A 20,014-nucleotide genomic window follows, 5' to 3' on the forward strand; every position below is an offset into this window, starting at 1 on the left:
GATATTTTACAAAGTACTGTGCTCATATCCTCGCTTTTATGATTTTATAGCTACTATACGAGACTATTTTACAGAGGGCTCACACCAAGAATATTTTGAGGATTACTGTTATGCATTCCCTCACGATATGTTTTGCATTATCTCGTAATACTTCTGCGTTATCCCTCCATTCTTTTCTTCTTGGCTTCCTACTGATCCTAGTGTTTCAGGTTGCATTTTTCTGTCCAAATTTGTCCGAGCTTGCGAGACAATCAACCAAGCCCACCGCTAACCCCACCCCAAGCACGATGTAGCTAATGTAGGCTGTACTAAGTTTGCGTTATTACTTGTATTCCCAGGCTACAGACAAATGCAGTTAAAAAAATCAGCCTAGTCGACGTGAATCACCCGAACACAGATATAATTTCAAATTTTTGTCCAAAGCTCGCCTCCTTCCCACGGGCCCTGTTTAGGTATCCACACTCGTATATGTAGCCCTTTTCGTCTCCCTGCAGCATTGATCAGCTCTCTGAATTTTACTTTGGATATGAAGTATGCTGATATAGTACTACTGATGAATGGAAAACCATTGCTCGATAGGTGAAAACATAAAACAAGGGAATGCAAACGTAATCCCCCCAAAAATTCTCACCGTGACCATTTGTGAGCCCTGTTTTATTTTGTGTAGTTTAGTGTCAGTTTTTTAATGTTTTTCATTGTCTGGTGCCAAACTTAATATTTTGTCCTTGTCAGAGTACTATGGGGTGGTAACCATCCCAGCAGGAGCTCGGAGCATCCGTGTTGTAGAGCTGAATACATCCAGCTCATACCTGGCTGTCAGGGACTCCCAGAGACGCTACTTCCTGAACGGACACTGGACGGTGGACTGGCCGGGCCGACATCCCATTGCTGGAGCTATTTTTGAATACAAGAGACCGTATAACAGACCCGAGAGCCTATTTTCAACTGGCCCCACCAATGAAACGCTGATCATAGAGGTAAGGGTTCAGTCAATGCGTACGTAAATTAATACTTTGATCAATGTTATATTACTTATTTATGTGTTTGTGCCAATTGGTGATTTTTTTATCTACTGTAAGACCTTTCATCATCGACCCTTGACCCTGTGACTTTCTTATTTCTTAACTTGGTCACTTCTAATATTTGTATCTCTTAACATGAATAATAGTATTTGATACACTTAAATGGAAGGCAAAAAATACATATATTATTATTAGGGATGCACCAATTTATCGGCCGAACATCGGTAGCGGCCGATATTCGCCTTGTTTACTGATATCGGCTTATCGGTAATAAACTTGACTTTCACCGATATCATTGGCCGATGTTCATACGGAACCCTCCGGCTGGCGCCTAGCAGCTGACTGAGAACTGGTGCGGACCAGGGGAATCCGACTGTTTAATTAAAACAAGCATCGCGAAGGGCCACGGTGGGTGTTGACGTGATGTGATTTCTGCCCGACACTAAAAACAGGTAAAACTGAGGAGGGCTTGTTAAGTTATCTTGACTCACGCAGTGTAACTTGGCGTAAAAAGTATGAGCGTAGCGTCTGTTTAAGTACTTTATTCTCATGTGCACCGGCTCTATTCATCCGTCTCATGCACAGGTAACAAGGGAATTGACAACATACGTCATACACACAGAAGCCGTAACACATCTAATAAACGGGCAATACTGCTACCGTAAATCAATGAGAAGAGCGTTCTCTATAATGCTACTTTAACAGGGCTGTTTTAGACAGGGTAAAAAGGTGCTGTTTTAAATTATCCTTGTGGTATTTTGACCAAAATATGTTACAGTCATTTCATTAAGATCCCAAGGAACCATTTCAACTTGCGGTAAAATGGGCATAATATGTCTCTGTTAAATAAAGTTTAGTTAAATCAAAGATTGTTTCATAAATCTGATTAGATTTGTGCTCATTAAAAGATAAGAGTGATGAAGGGCTGAACATTTTTTAAATAGTGCTTTTAAATATGATTTAATTAATTTTCTGGCACAAAAGGGTGAATGAATAACAACAAAAAGAAAATAAACAACATTGGTATCGGCTATCGGCCAGATTGTTATTTTAAATATCGGTATCGGCCAAGAATTTCCATATCGGTGCATCCCTAATTATTATATGAGAATAAAGTTGAAATATTACGAGAAAATAAAAGTCATACATTTGCAAAATTAAGTCATAGCAGATATGCGAAGATCAGCCTGTGTTAAGATGAGGAATGTGGAGGATCTTGCTAAATCAAAGCTTAGTAATAAAAAACTTAATGACTTGGCTAATCGTCAACACATTATCATAAGTATCGGGACTTTGAAGAAGGGTCTATTAGATCATCATAAATCATGATTTTGACCCCAGAGGTGAGTGAGACTCTTGCAGTCATGGCTTCTCTTTTCTGCTTCATAAAAAAAAGTTCATGCTTATCATCTTCTCCTCTGTAGGTATTGTTGCAGGGCTGGAACCCAGGTGTGCGCTGGGAGTACACTCTGAAGAAAGCTGATGAGAAAAAGAATCACATCAAACACAATTACACATGGGCCATAATACGCTCCCAGTGCTCGGCCACTTGTGCTGGAGGTATGTACCAACATTTTACAGCCTTATCTTATTACACTTACATCAAAATGTATTTTTCTAACCTGCAATGACAGATGGATTCAACGGTAAGTTTAGTACATTTCATCTGGCCTGTCATGTCTGATTTAGTGCAGTGACATGTTACTTTTTATTGCTTTTTTTTACCTAGATTTTAAATTGTCTTACTTTAATGAAAAACGGCGGATCACCTCTTTTCAATCTGGGCCAACCCCCGCAAATTAAGAGGACAGTTCGTAGATCAATGGACCCTCTGATCTATAATAAGGCTTTTAGCTGCAGGTTAAATGAAGAGAGAAGCATTCCCATCATTAGTGAGGGGACATTAGCAGCTCGTCTTTCGGACTGGTGGGACCTCTTCTACCTCTTCTACATCTGAGACCTGCTATTACATGCACAAACACACACACACACACACACACATCCGCTAAAGCAAACAAGTACACGCATGCATGGCTTTGACCAGTGTCCTTTGTCCCACAAGAGGCCTAGTATTAAACAAGCACACACACACAGACATGTGCAGAGACTGGCATGGTGATTTGAGGGCAGATGTTGGGAGATAAAGGTGTATATGTGTGCGTGTGTATGTCCGTGCGTGTGTGTGTGTGTGTGTGTGTATGCCCTTGCTTGGCTTCATGAGTGTGAACAAAGCCCCTAGTGTAACGTTCCTGTTGATTGACCCTCCAGGTTAAAGTTCCCCACCCTGGTCTGCGGCGGTCCACCCTAACCACATCCACCTCTTTGTGTCCTGATTGTAGGCTGTGCTGGGTCGGGGGTCATTTGCTCTATTAAAGAGTGTGACTGACTTTACTGACCTGCATTGGTTGGGATGTGCAGATTGACCGTGCCTAAGGCCAAAATACCAACCAGGATATCTGTAAACCTGGGATTCAAGTTTCACATGAAATCAAAAAACACTGTCAGATCAGAGTTTGTGCCAGAATTCAAATAGCAGGAGCACAGAATCCTTGTTGCTTACCTCTGAGAAAGTAAATTATAATATCTTTGATTAAGAAAGTTAAATTAAATCATGTAAGTGTTTTTACAGCTTAAAGGGACAGACTTTTTTGGACATCACATGAGCAGTGGGAAGAGCCATACAGGAATTGTTTTATACTGGATCTGCCCATGTGAAGCACACACATTTAAACATTCATCAACCTTATTTCAAAACAACATTGTACCACCTAGGTAGTATTTCAGTATCAGGATGGATCCATTATCATATTGCTTCCCCATTATTTAACAGGTGTCATTGATACATTTTGTGTAAACAGTTGTTTGCATCTTGAAAGACTGTTTTGTGAAGCTGCTGCTTCCAGGCTCAAGAATAACCCTTAAACTCAGTATATACATACAATAATCTAAATGCTCTTCATAACTATTAAAGCCATTGCAGAACATATGGCCCTGTAACATTGTTTTTAGATTATTTTATAATTACAGAGTATTAGCCAGGAATAGACTGTAACTCAAATTGAAAATGAATTGCTCCTTTTATGACAATGTGCCTTAAATTATTGATGTAAAACTTTTACAGGCCAGATGAACACCAGGTCAGCGTGTTACAGAGACCTGAGAGTGCAGGTGAACACATCCCACTGCAATCCCAGATCAAGACCAGCTACTGGATTGATGCCCTGCAACACCCAACCATGTCCTGCCAGGTCAGACCCCACGTCACTGTTGTGCATGTTTGTTATAGCAGTTTTAATTGTTGGTGCTGGGAATGCTCTTGAAGCTCTTGAGTGTTACTGTAGTCATTTAGTTTGCGAATTACATCATCAGCATATCTGCACTCTGATTTAATGGACTCTCAATCTGGACATCATTAAAAACTGAACCGTGCACTCTTTTTCCCTCATAATTTCTAATACATCAATTTTGGATGAAATACGACTAAATATTTGGTCCTTCTAGACTTTTAGACTTCGGGGTATGTCAGTTATTCAGTTGATCAATTAACTACTCGGAGGGATAACGTCTACTGTAAGCTATGTAAGTAGCCAAAAACATTGTTGGCTGTAGTTGCTCTCTATTTCGTACGTCCATGTTCATGTTGGGAGGAGGCAAATGATCAGGTTTAGGGCCATCAGCCAAACGAGTTGATGTAGTTACTCAAGCTCATCAATGCCAGTGAAGAACTCGTCTCAACTTTGTCTTCATATCCTTCCCACAGTCTCTTTTCTTACCCTTTCGGGTGTGATTTATTTGTGTCTCCCTGCCTTCTGTCCCTTCCACCTTCCTCTTCGTTCACTCCTTCCTGACTGCCATGTGTTACTGGTCTACACAAACACCTACACATCTGTGGAGAAGCGCTGTTTATTGGTTGAGTCAACTGTTCCAAGCTTCCCACACTATCTCCTCATTATATAGTGAATGAAGGGTGTCAGGCGGCGCCGGTTTAACTATGTTCTCCACCCTTTCCCAGCCCCAGTAATGCACCTGTTCTACCATGATGACATTTTCCTTGTAATGAAAAAATAAATTGTGGCTAAAATGTGCGCGTGAGACACAGGAAAGACAGGGGAAGTTCCTACGGATAGTCTGTTAATGTCTTCATGCAGTCCAGAGTGATACCTCACTTACAGTCAGGAACCGTTAGCTTCTGTGTTTGTTCAACATAGCAGGCCAAGGGCTTGTAAATCTTTTCATATGTAGCATCACTGAGGGACCCAAGCTCATAATAAACTCCACTTCCCTGGCTAAATCAAGGCCCACCAAGGCCTTTGTAGTTCTACGTGTATGCGTGTATGTGCATACTCTGCTGTATACAAAATGTAGTGCAAGCTTATTTAGTGGGACATGTTGGTTCGTTTCCAAACTCAGGAAATCTCAGATAATATTGTCCCACGATGGTGCGCCAGAAACAAGCTCAAGATTTATTTGCATTCGGTAACAAAAGAAGGAAACATTATAGTAGGTTGAGGTTCACTCTCAGGTTGCTGTGACCAAGAGGGCTTTTCGCGATGTTGTGTAAGGCCACTCCTGTCACTTTGAGTAGCACTGACACATTTTCAGTGATGTATGACGACACCAGGCAAAGGAAGAGTGGGAGCAAGACCCGCTAATGATTCTGCGGTTTCAGGGTGGGGTTCTGTGGGATCTTGGCTCAGCTCATTTGGTTCGGTCACTGTCTATGCCCCTGACATACAGGGCCAAGGCAGAGGATCAAAGATCAGTCAGCACAGTGCAATGCTGCGGACATCATAGGGAGTGGTGAGCCGCACTGACTGTCAGGCTATGTCTGAAGAAACACACATAAAAACACACACACATATACACCGGGGAAATGTCCCTCCCCTGTCTCTGCTGCTCTGGACATTGTCACGAAGGGTAAAATTCGGGCCAGACAACAAATCAGAGAAACGTGATAAGATTTAATGAAAACCAGATATACATAAACACGGAACGATATTTATACAACAGTTAAAAGGACATGAATTGTTGGTTGACCAATTTTGGGGTGTGTAAGTGTATTAAATTGGCCATAGAATGACTATATACCTGTCACATCAGTGCATTGACCAATGGAGACGCTGTGCTTCATTCCTACAACAGCTGCTGGATGAAGTTTTACTTCCCCTGAGTGCATTTTCTCTAAGTGCGGTTGGAGCAATCATTTCTGAGAAAGCATGCAAACAGGATCTCTTGGGCCGACATAACTCTTGCAAGAGAAGGGGGTCACCAGTGCAATAACCTCACGGGTGCATGCTTCTCTCCTGATCACCAATTCTAATCAGACAAGCTAAGTTTCATGTTGTGAAATGCTTCCTGCAATTTGCTGTAGTCCAAAGTTCCTGTGGAATGCATTGTTGGAAACAAACTACCCCCCCTTCAGTTACTTTTGCAACACCTGTCCAGCTGTGTGTTCTGGCACAGCCCATATACACAGTTTACATTGATAAATATGGCAGATTTCTCACTCAAAAATCGTTATCATTTCAGAACAGGGGAATATTGATTTCAAACAGAAGTAGGCGAGAGCAGGCTTCCTGTTTCTAGCTACTGACTGCTACTGGGAGATTTTATCAGATATAGCTAGCTAGCTACTTGAGCTGATCCCATAGGTTACAAATAATATTGGTATTACACCAATGATTCCTTATGTCTGGCATTGGAGACACTTTTTTACATTCTTGCAACAACGCCATGCTCAAAGCTTCATGGTGTAAATCCAAAGCTTGACACGACTGTTGTGCTTAGGAATAGTTGTTAGGCTACAAATGGACGCTAGGCAAACAAGTCATTTATTCTACACTTAGTTGGAATAGTAAAATAAATCACTCCACTGATCATTTTTTATCACATCCTCTCTGCTTTTGTACTTTATTGGCTGCTGCTGTCAGCCAAGCACAGAACAGTACTGGGCATCCGTACAACTGTCCTTATTGTTGAAATTTTTATAGCGATGACCGACCGCAACTACAAACCAAATGGAGACAATCTTAGCGGCATTGTAACATGTAAAAACGATGATGATGACCATGATGTGTATCTCTCACAGAAAAACAAGAGTATTCATCTCGAGGCCTTTGACAGCTGCTGTCGAGGCGTCGGTTCCTCTGTGCCTCTACTCACAGTTTTCCCATGAACGCTCTTAGTAATGGTCTGAAATATCAGCCAAATTCTCGCTAATACAGAGGACATCGCTGACAAGTTGGTTTTTGAGCAGAGAAGAGTTTTGTTGAGAGACTGACCTCATCTTGGTCAGCGTTGCATGTGTTGAATGTGACTGTGTCCCCTGTGTGAAAAGCTTTTTTACTATGTTGTGGCTGAGCCAATACACTTAAAATGCTTCATGAACTCTTGTTATTTGCTATTAGAAGGGCCACAGCCGAGACAGGCACAATATGGCCTCTTCGCATCTTCGGGCCGGAAATGTTGGACACTTTCTACATAATGAAAATATTTGTAAACACCTGGGTTTTAAAACAATGTGCAGTTAATCTTAATGTGTAGGAATAAAATATATAGATAGGAGCAGGGGAATAAAACAGACAGACTAATAGAACGCAAAGAATGTGATCAGTGGTTTGCTGAGGTATGATAAATATAAGATTCTGAAGGAATTTTTGTCTGTGCACATATGTATCTGTATATGTAATGTAACGTGCACAGCACACACACAGTCATGATGTATGATGCTTGTGTTGCTGGCATCATGTTGCCAAGTGCAGACATATGCACACACACACGCACACACACACAAAGAAGATAGGGGATGAATTGGGGTCTTGTTACTCCATAACTCACTCCCAGCTAAAAAAGTTGGTGTCTCTACTGCACTTCACCCTGAGATCAGTGCAGTCAAAGCTCCAAAACCGCAACAATCTAATGATGCAGACATTAAAGTCCCATTCAAACCTCTCACTCCATCGCTCTTTTTCTCAGTGCTTATGAAGTCATCCCTCTACTAATATTCCATTACATTCCATTTGTGGTTTCCCAACACCTGCTGCACACACAAAAAAACTAAACTTTCACTGGGATACGGTATTTACAGGCCACCAATATTATGTAATCAGCACTGAAATCATGGAATCCCAGTAACATTACCGTTTATCTCATGTTTTATAGAAACCAACAGCTGCTCAAGAGGGGATTTTTCCCCGAGAAGTGTCAGTGCATGAATATTTCCCACTTGCTCCATTTGTTTTTGTCTCCATTTTGGAACAGGTATCCTAGGAAAATTCTGCACGGTGACCACAGAGCTGTCTCATATTCACCGACATGAAATGGTGATGGTGTTGACACAAACCATATATATATATAAAAAGTTGCCTGAAAAGGGGGCCGCGTCCTCCAGGGCTTTGTTAGCCCAGACCTTTTGAATAATAATGACATGATTGTGGTTCATTGGGTCATCCTGTGCAGTCATTTATCATTTATTATGGTGTCATTTCTGCTTTGTTTTCACTGTCACATTGAGGAGAAGCTGGTACCGTGAGCACAGTGCTCTGTTGCCAGCATTACCAATGATTTCCACCCACGCTAATAAGTTCGGAGGCTCTTTGGATAAAGGAGTCCACAAGCTACTGCTGCGCTCCACCTACATTATTCACTGTATGGTCTTGTATTAGGGTAATAACTGTTTCTTATGATTTTACACAAACATTTTAGTTGCTTCTCAATGTAGAATTAAAGCAAAGTAAAGAAAGCATTTTAAATAAAAGGAAGCTTCATTTCTAACAGGAAAGGAAAAAAGGACTATACAATAATACGATTACCTAAAGTAAACTAGTGCAGTGTCCATTCTAAGCCTGCATGTTTGGAATGGTCTGTTTTCTTGGCCTGTGGTGATGCTGTTCCCAGCTTCCTCTCTAAAACTGTAAAAGTGACCTGCAGTAATTGAGTCTCAGCAAGTAGAGACCAGCTGCTAGTATCAGTCCACAGAATCCTGAAGCTGCACCACCGCGGCTGCACAAACAGCTGTTCACCTGTTTATTCAGAGTTAAGTTAAGCTCGACTCAGCACAAAGAACCCCATCCTGGAGAATCAGTTGTCGTTGCGATTGTCGTGAACGTGCCATTCAGGAAGTGCTGTTGTTTGGATCAGCCACTGCTGCTACAGAGCACTGATTGTCTATCTATTCAAAGTTTATTTATATTGAACGTATCACATGTCATAATCGTACCAATTCTGAAACAGCACTTCCCTGAGCCATTAACACTTGCTGATAAGAGGGTTCTTGAGATATGCGAGCTACTGACAGACAGACTGTCAGTACAGATTTCTGCAATTATTATTTTTAGATATAAATTTTGTACTCACTCAGCAGAAACCAATGAGAAGGAAATGTTCTTGGTTAGAGAGTAACTTGGCTGTTTTGTGGCCGTTTTCCCCAGTGTTTCTGTTGGATATATATGTAATCAATCTACTCATCGGGGGGTCATGACAATTATTCAGCCTCCAATGGGCTCATAACTGAAACCTCTTGGTTACAGTACATTAAGTGTAATCATTGCGACTCCCTGTAAGCATTTAGTACAGCGCTGGTAGAAATTCATATCAAAAAACGTCATATAGAGCTATAATAACTCCTTTAACATACACTTAAAATGTCAGGTTGGCATCGAAACAAGACTCATTGAATGGCCTCAACAATGTCTGTCAAGTATTCTGTCAAAAAAATCAGATAACACATGTTCATATAATTGCAATAGAATGTGAACCATAGTGTATTATGTTTCTTTGCCACGCTTACAGTGGAAAATTAAATTACCGTCCTATAAATGTATCTCGGAGAAAGGAATGTATACATTTCAGGAGGGAGGACTGTATATCAAGGTGGAAATCAGGAAATTGTTGCTCACAGTGTTTGTCCACTTATGCCAACAAGCCAAACAAGTCAAGCTTCATCTCGACATTTACACCGTGTGATCACACTGTCATTATCTGGTAGCCAGAGACAGTGAGTGTTTCATTAACATTGAGTTCAGTCAACACTTAACTGCTTACTCATCTCTTGGGATGCAGCAGATGCTTCAGTGTCAACACACACACACACTTTGAATCACACCAGCGTTGCAGCCATTCTTGAAAGGACGAGACTATGTCCCCTCTCGTTGCTCTCTGTGTGTTATCTCTGCCATGAGTCTCACTGTCTAGTTTCTGTCTCCGTCTCACCCGCTCAGGCATAGGTGAAGCCTTTGAGGTCAGTTGTCAGACACAGACACACACACATACACAAAGACACTCACACACACACACACACACACACACACACACACACACACACATACACCGATAAACAGCATGGCTTTAGGTTGCCAGACCTCCACTGCAGTGTCCATTACCATTGCTGGCTTCAGGCTCAGCTGTAAACATAACCCTAATGGCCTGGACACTTTGATGTGACGTCTTTTTTTTTCCTTCCTGTGACCTGTCCAGCCACACACACACACAGACACACAAACACACGCACACTCTTTTACCATCAAGCAGCTAGCCAAGGATAGCTGTCATTCAATCTAAGCTGCTCTCTGGTTGCAGTGCTTCCAATCTCTCAGCAGGGATTTATTAGGGCTTTATGACAAACACACACACTCTCTTGGCTCCGTGTCTGTCTGTCTGTCTGTCTGACTGTCTGCATCTTTTAAAAGTCATTTATAAATACGTTCAAATGTTCATAGTCTCCTTCTTTCATGTACACAAACCCTCCTCCCTGCTCTCCCATGGTTATCTTAGATGCCGACTGACTCTCCTCTCTGATATTTCTCCCTGCTTTGCTTTCTTTTCTCTCCGATATCTTCTCTCTCACACTCCGCCATTACAAAGCTCTGCACGTTGCTCTTATCAGCAGTTACTCACTAATGGATTTGTGTGTTTACACTGAGTTGAGGAAGGAGTGATAATAGTGGCTGTAAAGTAATCCCGCTATTGTTTACACTCATCTCCTGGGCCTTCCTCCTTCATTATCTACAGCTGGTGCTGCTTAAGTGTGTCTGTGTGCACGTGCTTGTGTGTGTCTGCGTGTGTGTGGACTCTAGGACTCCCCAATGTTGTGGGGACCTAAAGCTGTTTGTACAGGTATATTATGGGGACATGGCTCATTACATTTTAAGGTGAAGATAAGTTTTAAGGTTAAGTAAAGTTAAGGTTAAGTTTAGACTAAAGTTAGGTTAAGGGTTAGGGTGAGGCAAGTAGTGGCAGTAGGAAAGGTTAGTGAAAGGTCTCCAGGAAATAGAGGCTTTGTCTTTTTTCTTTGTTATGTCCTCTGAAGTGATCCTGCTCCTCTAAAAACAGTTAGAGGAGCCTTTCATCAACTATCTTTTCTCTGAACGGACTCAAGAGCCATCAACCTTACTAACTGCCTAAATGATCAGACTACAAGTTGGGACACACAGCAGGGTTCTCATATTGCAGCAGAAAAGTTATATGGTAACAAGCCTAGATAATCTTTTTTCCGATTGGTTACAATCTTAAGCTCAAGGCTGCATTTTCATGCTTACACAGTCTGATTGCAGTTATTTGCAGGAATGAATCTAATTTCGTATTAAAGGTTCATCGCATCCTGCTCCATCACTGCTCTGTTTCTTGTTTTAAAACAACCAGAGCTTTGTCTCGGTTGCAACTTTGTAAACTGCAGATCCTATTTTAGCTGAGCTAAACTGAAACATATTTTATTACATGTGCTTAGCATACATGTGTTTACTCTTTTCATCAAGCATCCGGCCGGGTTTTTTCAAAGCGCATCGCTTTCTTACAATGTGCATGAACTGTGAGCTGAGACAAATCATGTGCTGCACCGACCTAAACATGCACCGCAGCCTAGACTGTCTGTCTGTGGTCATCAGTGCATCTTCTGCAGGTCAAACTATTCTGAGGCCCTGCAGTTATTTCATTTTGCTGCGTCTGCACCCGCCGACTTGGACTGAACTGGCGTTACATCATGGAAAAAGGTTTCCGATGCCCACTCGTATTTGGAGCATGATATCATCCGGTCTCACTGAGTGGATGCGCACCAATATAAGCAGAGAAACACCCTCGCACACGTGAAAGTGCAATAACACACGGCCATAAACACCGGTCAGAGGTTATTTAATGCCCCTGGTGAGCTATCCAGACAGTGTCGTTTAGATCCCAGGGGTTCTCTGACCCTCCGTCCACAGGACATCTGATCCCGTGTGCTTCTGTCCAAAGGGTCTGATGCTTACTCATCCACCAACAACACTTTCTGACTGCAACCAAGGCACAGATCACACGGTGGTCTATACTTTGATGTCGCTTTAATCAGCATATTATGCCAATGACCATTTCGGTGAGGTCATTAAAGTGATAAATCTGTGGTACAAGTCAGTATTAATTAAAGCTCTATCGTGTCACCTCTATCGTTTATCATGTTACAAAGTTTAGCTCAGTGTAGGTCAGATGACTATATTCGAATTTCTATGCGAAAACTGATATGTGGTGTAACACGGCCAAAATAACATTACTCATAAATGATGCTAGTATGATATCACAATGCAAGTCGGTAAATGTTCTGGCATAATCAACCAATGATATTAGCTAACTAATATAGGCTTTTATGTAACAATATAGATATCCCTTTGAATTTAGGTACTGAAATATTTTGGGGTAAAATACAAATATACAAGGTAAGGCTAGGGATATGACCTACAATTATATCAAATTTTCTGTCTTCAAATGAGATACATTATGCTCACATGCAGGATCATTATTTTAATATGAGTTATTATTTGAAAAGGTTTACATGCTTTAATTTTCAGAAAACGCATCACTTTCCTCAAACTGTCAATTGCTGCAGCTCCTCTTTTCAGCCTCTGTCTGAAACGGTTTGTTTTAGCTCCTGTCTCTTTAAGGCCCTCCTCCAAATAAAGCCCAATCTGCTCTGATTGGCCAGCTGGCCCACTCTGTTGTGTTTGGTAAACCACTTCCACGTGTGGCAAATATCAGCCTTCTTACTTTACCTGGCTTTGATTGGGGACGTGACAGATTAGCAGCTAGTGGTGCTTCTCGATTTCTAACGAGGAGTTTCAGGAGCAGTGTTTTCTGGGAGGAAGAGGGGTTCTCATTTCCACAGTCTTTGTGCTTTAAAGAGTTTTAAATCCACAAAAAAAAAATATTACACACAAAAAGCATAATATGTCTCGTTTTAAGCCAACGATATAAGAGTAAGTGTCCATATATGTCTTAGCTAGAAATTGCTTTAATGTATGATACATACAAAGGGATGATGTCTGTGGGGGTTTGCTTGTGTTTCTGTGCAGAATAAATGTAATGTAAGCAAATTAGATAAGTCACATGTTGAATATTAGGTTAAAATTTGAAGCAATCCCGACATCCCTCTACTCTTCCCTTCGTGATGCTACAATGTAAATGTTCCTTATGGACGAACCATAAACCATAGATGAAACCAGATGGAGTTTCTCCATCCATATTTATTTAGATTCAATTGGCTGGTATACATATATAGTCTTCTTATCCTCCTTATACAACATTCCAAGCAAGTGATGCACCGCATTACTGCAAATAGAGTTTAGACTGTTCATGTATACAACTGTGCGCTGACAGCAACGTGTTGGGGACTGGGTGGATATACTGGGACGGGGCTGAGGGAGAGGATGACAGTGAGCGTGATGAAGGATTGATGTTGGGCTGCCGGCACCTTGAGTTTGGGGTCGCTTGGCAAAGATGCCGTAAAGCTTTGAGGAAGAAAGAAGAGGAAAAGAGATTCTGGGATTAGGCGGTTTAAGATATAAAGTCTGCCGGCTGCAGTGTTGAAACAAAATGCACTAAAAATAACGTAAACTCTCACACTTATTAGGATCAGAGGATTAAGATGCATTAGAAGGAAAGACGCTGAGTATACTTCTTGAACCGTCCATGTTTTTGTAGTTACCAACACATCAGAGGGATAGTTCACTGCGGCTCTGAGGCTATCAGAGGACATTTAGGCTAAAAACATGGTGTAAATTACTCCGTTTTGAGTCGATTTAATTGTCGGGCTTACGGACACTTGGATGAGAGCACATCGGTGATCTCTTCCTTTAATTAGAAGTATAAATTACACTGTAAAATTTGACAAGCTGATCTTTTACTTTATATTTAGTTTTTCATTTCACTTAATTCTATTAACCTAATTTTGTCAAGTAGCTCAAACTTATATATTTTTCTTGATTCTCATGATGTGACTCTTTATCTCATTAAATTACGCCTTTATTCTCATAATATTATGACTTTGTACTCATTAAATTACGATTTTAGTATTATTATTCTATGAAAACGGGTTTAAAACTGTGCAGTAGGATTTGGATTATAGTTTGGTGTTCCGGCTCTTGTGGCTCCATGTGTCAGCCATGAACAATCGTCTATAGCCTGCAACACACTGTGTCTGATATATGAAGACTTATGTTTACAATATTACTTCTAATAAACATAATAAGCTATTGTTAGATAAACTCTATAGTCTGGGATTTATATTATTGAAACATCTGACAGAATTCCCTGCAGAGAATACACTAGAGCCACTTGAGAGGAGAAATGGCATGGATGCAACACAGGGAGTCCTCTGCAGCTGCCATCACTATACACTTATCATGTCAATGGTGAATTCCCGCAGGCCTGCCTGGATAAGTGTTTGAGGAGCCGTGCACTTTGACTCAGCAGCCTTGTGTTGTGTCGTCCCAGCTGGTCTGTAGGAGACTGGGGGGTGTGCAGCCGGAGCTGTGGCGGAGGAGAGCAGATTCGGCAGGTCCAGTGCATCCAGAGGACCAGCCAGGCCGAAGCAGCCGTCCTGTCTGACTCTCAGTGCGCCCAGCCCTCCCTCGCTAGGAGGCAAGCCTGCAACGCGCCCAGCTGTCCGCCAGTTTGGACCGCGGGTCCATGGTCACAGGTAAGCATGTGTGAAAGCGATCAGCCACATATCACACTGACGTATGACGGACATACCGCTGTAGTAGCACAAAACCATTATCTGCAGGATGATAAAAAAAACAGTCCAAAGCTTCAAACTAGCTCTATACAATGTGTTGCTAAGTGAGCCGTCGCCTTAATGGCTTCACCACATTTTACGACGGTGATCTCACTGAAACCTCTCGTGTTTTGTTCTAAGCCCAAATTCCTGTGCATTATGTCTAGTGACTCGTTTCGCTGTTAAACTCCCATTTTACCCCAGAAAGTCCCTAACTACATGCCACAAACGGTGTCCAGTGTGCTTCCTTTGTGGTAATTTGCAGCACAGTGCAGTGCATAGTGCGTCACAGCCCCCTGCTTCTTGGATGATGTGAAACACGCTCAAGGGTTTTGATTTAGGCTGTGCCATTAGATGTGTGCACAGGATCAGAATGGATATTGGGGGACTTGTTGGCCCGTGTCAAAGGAATTACTAAGGAAGTAAGGCACAATAAGTCACTGTGTGGAGAATGGGAGTATATGGGCGAGTGTGCATGGTTGGCTTGCTCAGATCATTGGCCTGAGACATGTCTTTCTATGCTTAAGTCATTTAGTAGCCCCATTATGTCAAATCTTGTATTATTTTGACAAATCCTTTCTTGTAGTCGAGTGGAAGTGGAAAGGCTACTTCTGAAAAGATGGCTGCGCTTCAAATATAGTTCGAAATGGATCCCATTTCGTCAGAGTTCATTATCATTGTTGTGTTTTTATTGCTGAATATTAAAATTTTCTCGAGCATGGGGCCAAATCAAGTGACAACCCACCGTGACGTCGCACATTGATTTATGAACTGTCGTTTTGGAGCCTTAAGTTTTGGCGCCATCTTGTCCAAAACTAACCTTATTCTGATGGGGGGTGCTGACCGAGGGCTCGAGGACACTGCATGCCCACCATTACCAATTGGACAGTATACCAGCTGTCAATCACATGGTATTCATAACCTAATGCAAACAGTGCTTTATTGTCTATTTTACTCTAAATGGGAAATTGATTAAAAAATTAACATCATGCTGTATCGAAGAAGACTTGAAACCAGTGATTGAGATGAGTGGATTTCCCCCTTCGCTGGTCATTTGAGAGAATATAGGTTTCAGGCACTTTCTGGACCCGGAGTCTACGTCAATTTATCATTCAGGCTATTTTCAGACATAAACTCTGGAGAATGTCCACACAATTAGGTCTGGACTTTCCCCGGAGTTTGCAGTTCACATGTGAACAACCGGATTGCAGATTCTCTACTCGACACAGAAAAAAGGTACACAGAAGTCTCCAGAATGTGAGGGGTGGCGCAGCAGGCAGAGGCAGGATGTAACGTATTCATTCTGCTGCGGTTCTGCTGTGTTCTCACATCGTCTCCTCCAGACTCTCTGTAGATTTTATTCCAGCGGACTGGCCAGAGAAACTCGAATATTTCCGTTCTCTAATATAGCCTCGACGGAGAATGTCAGGAGATTATCCTGATTTCAGGGAATGTCTGAAAGCAGCCAAATGTGTGAATGTTATTAAATGGGTCAGTGGAGATTTAATTTGTCTTTTGAACTTCCCTTCTGCCTCAGTTAAATTGCTCCTTTTGATTTTCTTAATTTTGGGAATTAATAATTGTAAATAATATTGTCACGCACTGTCGTGGCAGTAAAAGATGAAATAATCCGAATCGTCTTTACCGTGTTTCTCTCTATTCTGCAGTGTTCTCGTAAGTGTGGCAATGGCCTGAGGAAGCGGACAGTGCTGTGCACGAGCACCAACCCAGGAGTCCAGACACACACGCTGCCAGACAGTGTGTGCGCAGGCCTGCCAAAACCTGCCGGTCAAGAATCCTGCTTCATTAAACGCTGCCAGAAACAACGAAAGGTCCAGTGGTTTGTCTCCACATGGCAAGAGGTAATTCCCCACAGCAGATGTAAAGACGGGTGAAAAATTATGGAATTAAAATGAATAAAGCAGCAGGTTATGGAGTGTGACATATTTTGGATTATAAATTCTCTTTCTCAATTCTTTCTTTACTCTGTTTTCAGTGTTCAGCAACGTGTGGTCGTGGCTATCAGACACGCTTCATCAAATGTGCAGAGAAGGTCTGTATCAAAATCTATTAGTTATATTGTAGGTTTTCAGTTTTGCACTTTACTTCCACCGTTAATACATAAATGCAGTGCTATCTTTAATGCAAAAAATGTCTTTCTTGTGGGTGTCATGTTATACATATATTTATATATCTTGATGCTTACATGATTATTTTTTGTTTCCATGATAAAGGACACTGCAGGAAAATACAGAGAGCTCGCTGCCAAGAAGTGTCACCACGTCCCCAAGCCAACCGTAGAGCTCCAGAAGGCCTGCATCCTGTCTGACTGCCCCGTCCGCACCACACCTCCAGTCCACAGGTGGAACACACATCATCGCACCCATCCACCTCAACCTCCGCCGCGACCAGACTGGCACTTATCTCCTTGGACACAGGTAAGTTACTTTGGATTGGGATGAGCGGGAAGACAAACATATATAAAAGAGCTTTGAGCCTGGAACATGGCCGACCAGCTACGAGATGGAAATTAGCCATAAAGAGTTGATTCAGAGCAAAATAAATGTTGGAAAATGGGAAATAAGTTACAATACTGTGTACATTATTATTTTCAGAGTGAAGGAACTACGCATCCAACAAAGCATTGCTAATGATCCCTTTCCAACGACTTCCAGTGCGCTTTCTCTTGAATATAACCTTATTATTAAAATAGTTTTGCAATATACTGCAGTTTGTATCTTGTGTGTGTGTATAAAGCATTTCATATCGTGCATAGTGTAGTAACCGAGTGTAATAACGCTCAACGATCGTTATAATATTATGAATATCCAATATTGTGGCTGATAATCAAAATCTCTATTCAGTCCTTGGGTCTCTTGAAATTTGTGTCTTTGTTTACTGCAGTGCACAGTGACGTGTGGAGGGGGGGTGCAGGCCCGGACAGTCCAATGTCTGGCTCAGGGGAAGCCCTCCTCTGGCTGTGCACTCCACCTCAAACCCTCCATGTCTCAGGCTTGCAACACCAACTTCTGCCCTCAACCTGAGAAGAAAGGTACTGAAACTCTTACATCATGTATTTTTAATGCTCGAAGACAAATTGAAATAGTTCCTCCTTGGAATTTATATCATGAAAACACTTCCACAATCATTCTTCTCTTATTTTTCTCGCAGACCTTGCGTGCAGGGATTACTTCAGCTGGTGTTACCTGGTGCCCCAGCATGGAGTCTGCAACCACAAGTTCTATGGCAAGCAGTGCTGCCAGTCCTGTTCAAATTCAAACCTATAATCACATGAACTGAGTCTGTCTGTGTCCCCCACAGATAGGTAGTTAGACAAAAGACTATATTTGACGTCCATGCTTGAAAAGACCGTTTTTTAGTTTTTTCTTTTGCTTAAAGCGTGTGGCGAGCACTGAAAAACACAACGACATTTCAATGGAAGTGCAAGAGAGTTGCAGTGCCCTTCTCCTCTCCCTGCGATGCCGGCCATCTGGATAGAAGAACATGATGCTGACAGCACTACACAGGAATGTGATCAGGACAGTACAAATAAAGGAGCGAGTTATGAGGAGGAACTCGCAAAATGGGAATCTTGATTAAACTGAATAGGACTGACATGTCCAAAAGAAACTGAAAACCTGACAAATCCCAGCTTTGTTTATATACTGTATGTAATAGAACAGATCTGTACCCAGGACACCCAACATCTCCCAGGCAACTGAGGTCCAGTGATGGCAGACCAACAGAGAAAAGGGGGGGACGGCGTTTCAAGCGCTGCCACGCGACAACATGTGATACGCCCTGGAGCGCAAACTGCGATTCTTGACAATTTGGAAATCTGGGATCTGATAATGAAAAGGGATGTTTCAAAGAAACAAGTAAGAAAACGTAGTTTTACTGTGAGGCTTGATACAAAACAGGCTGGGAACAGTCAGAGGGGGCTTCCTTAATAACTGGACAATAGCAGGACGCTCTTCGTTGGCTTATAAAAGAAAAAAAGTAAATGTATGATAAATGAGAGAAGTATTCTGCGATGGGTCTTGGTTGTGTGAACCGACTTTCGTACTCAGTGGTGCTATAACGTTGTCTTTTGTCACCAAATCAATGTGAAATCCTCAAGAAGAACAACTGAGCTGTGTGACCCATGTACAGTGTTGTTTGTTTTATTTATTGGCTTTACGATACAGCGTTGCTGGAAGACTGTATTAATAAGCAGTATAAATACGTCCTTTTATTACTCTACCCTATTACCCTTATATTTTGTATTATGTTTCATAGGATTTCATGCTGACAAACTGCACCTTTTTTTTTTACACAAAACATTTATTTTATTTTTTGAAGAAAAACATCTGTGATGTCAAAATCTCAATCATCAAGGTCACCATTATTATGATTATTGATCATTAACAATAGCTGGTTATTGGATATCTTAATCAATAACAAAAAGTAGCTGTTTGAAAAGGCACGGCTCCATTTGTTTTTACATTACACTGTTCAACATTATCACTCGAAGCAGTCGTGTGTTACATGCATCGACATTGCACAAATATAATGCATTACAGATTGATTATGGACAAAAGCACTGACAAATGATGGCTAGTACTTTTTCAATGTGAGTTTTTACAATGTAAATGGGAAAATAAAGAAATCTGTGTCATGTCAGCATCTCAGCTGTAGCATGCAGTCGTCAGTCTGGTTGAACTTCTTGTCTTTTTTTCTGTTCTTTTCTTTTCAAATAAAGATGAAAATACAAACAAACGCGCGAAACATACAAAATATACAAATAAAAAACATGAAAGGAAACTAAATCCTTACCAACCCCATCCTCTGGATCCAGGCCACTGATCCCTTCACAGCATCACCGCAAAATGTCCTGGAGATTCATAAAAGTGAAGGCCAAGCCTCTAAATAGGATTCCGTCAGTCCATGGACTCAAGCAGTCGATGGCCCCAAATGCACAACGTACAAAACACGA

At 41.6% G+C, this 20,014-nt stretch overlaps 1 protein-coding gene across 1 annotated transcript in view; it reads left to right on the forward strand.

Moving 5' to 3' along the window:
• Window positions 1-19,258, forward strand: part of LOC128449567 (A disintegrin and metalloproteinase with thrombospondin motifs 16) — a 58,680-nt gene extending 39,422 nt beyond the window's left edge. Inside the window, exons 16-24 of the mRNA XM_053432812.1 lie at window positions 733-977; window positions 2,447-2,582; window positions 4,144-4,270; window positions 14,757-14,961; window positions 16,707-16,901; window positions 17,036-17,092; window positions 17,274-17,477; window positions 17,944-18,091; window positions 18,211-19,258. Of these exons, the coding sequence (XP_053288787.1) occupies window positions 733-977; window positions 2,447-2,582; window positions 4,144-4,270; window positions 14,757-14,961; window positions 16,707-16,901; window positions 17,036-17,092; window positions 17,274-17,477; window positions 17,944-18,091; window positions 18,211-18,326 (1,433 nt within the window). The 3' untranslated portion in view covers window positions 18,327-19,258. The remainder of the gene's footprint in view (window positions 1-732; window positions 978-2,446; window positions 2,583-4,143; window positions 4,271-14,756; window positions 14,962-16,706; window positions 16,902-17,035; window positions 17,093-17,273; window positions 17,478-17,943; window positions 18,092-18,210) is intronic.
• Window positions 19,259-20,014: the final 756 nt, after the last annotated feature.

Source organism: Pleuronectes platessa, chromosome 10 (assembly GCF_947347685.1).
Source record: "Pleuronectes platessa chromosome 10, fPlePla1.1, whole genome shotgun sequence".
In the NCBI taxonomy this organism is placed as follows: Eukaryota; Metazoa; Chordata; class Actinopteri; order Pleuronectiformes; family Pleuronectidae; genus Pleuronectes; species Pleuronectes platessa.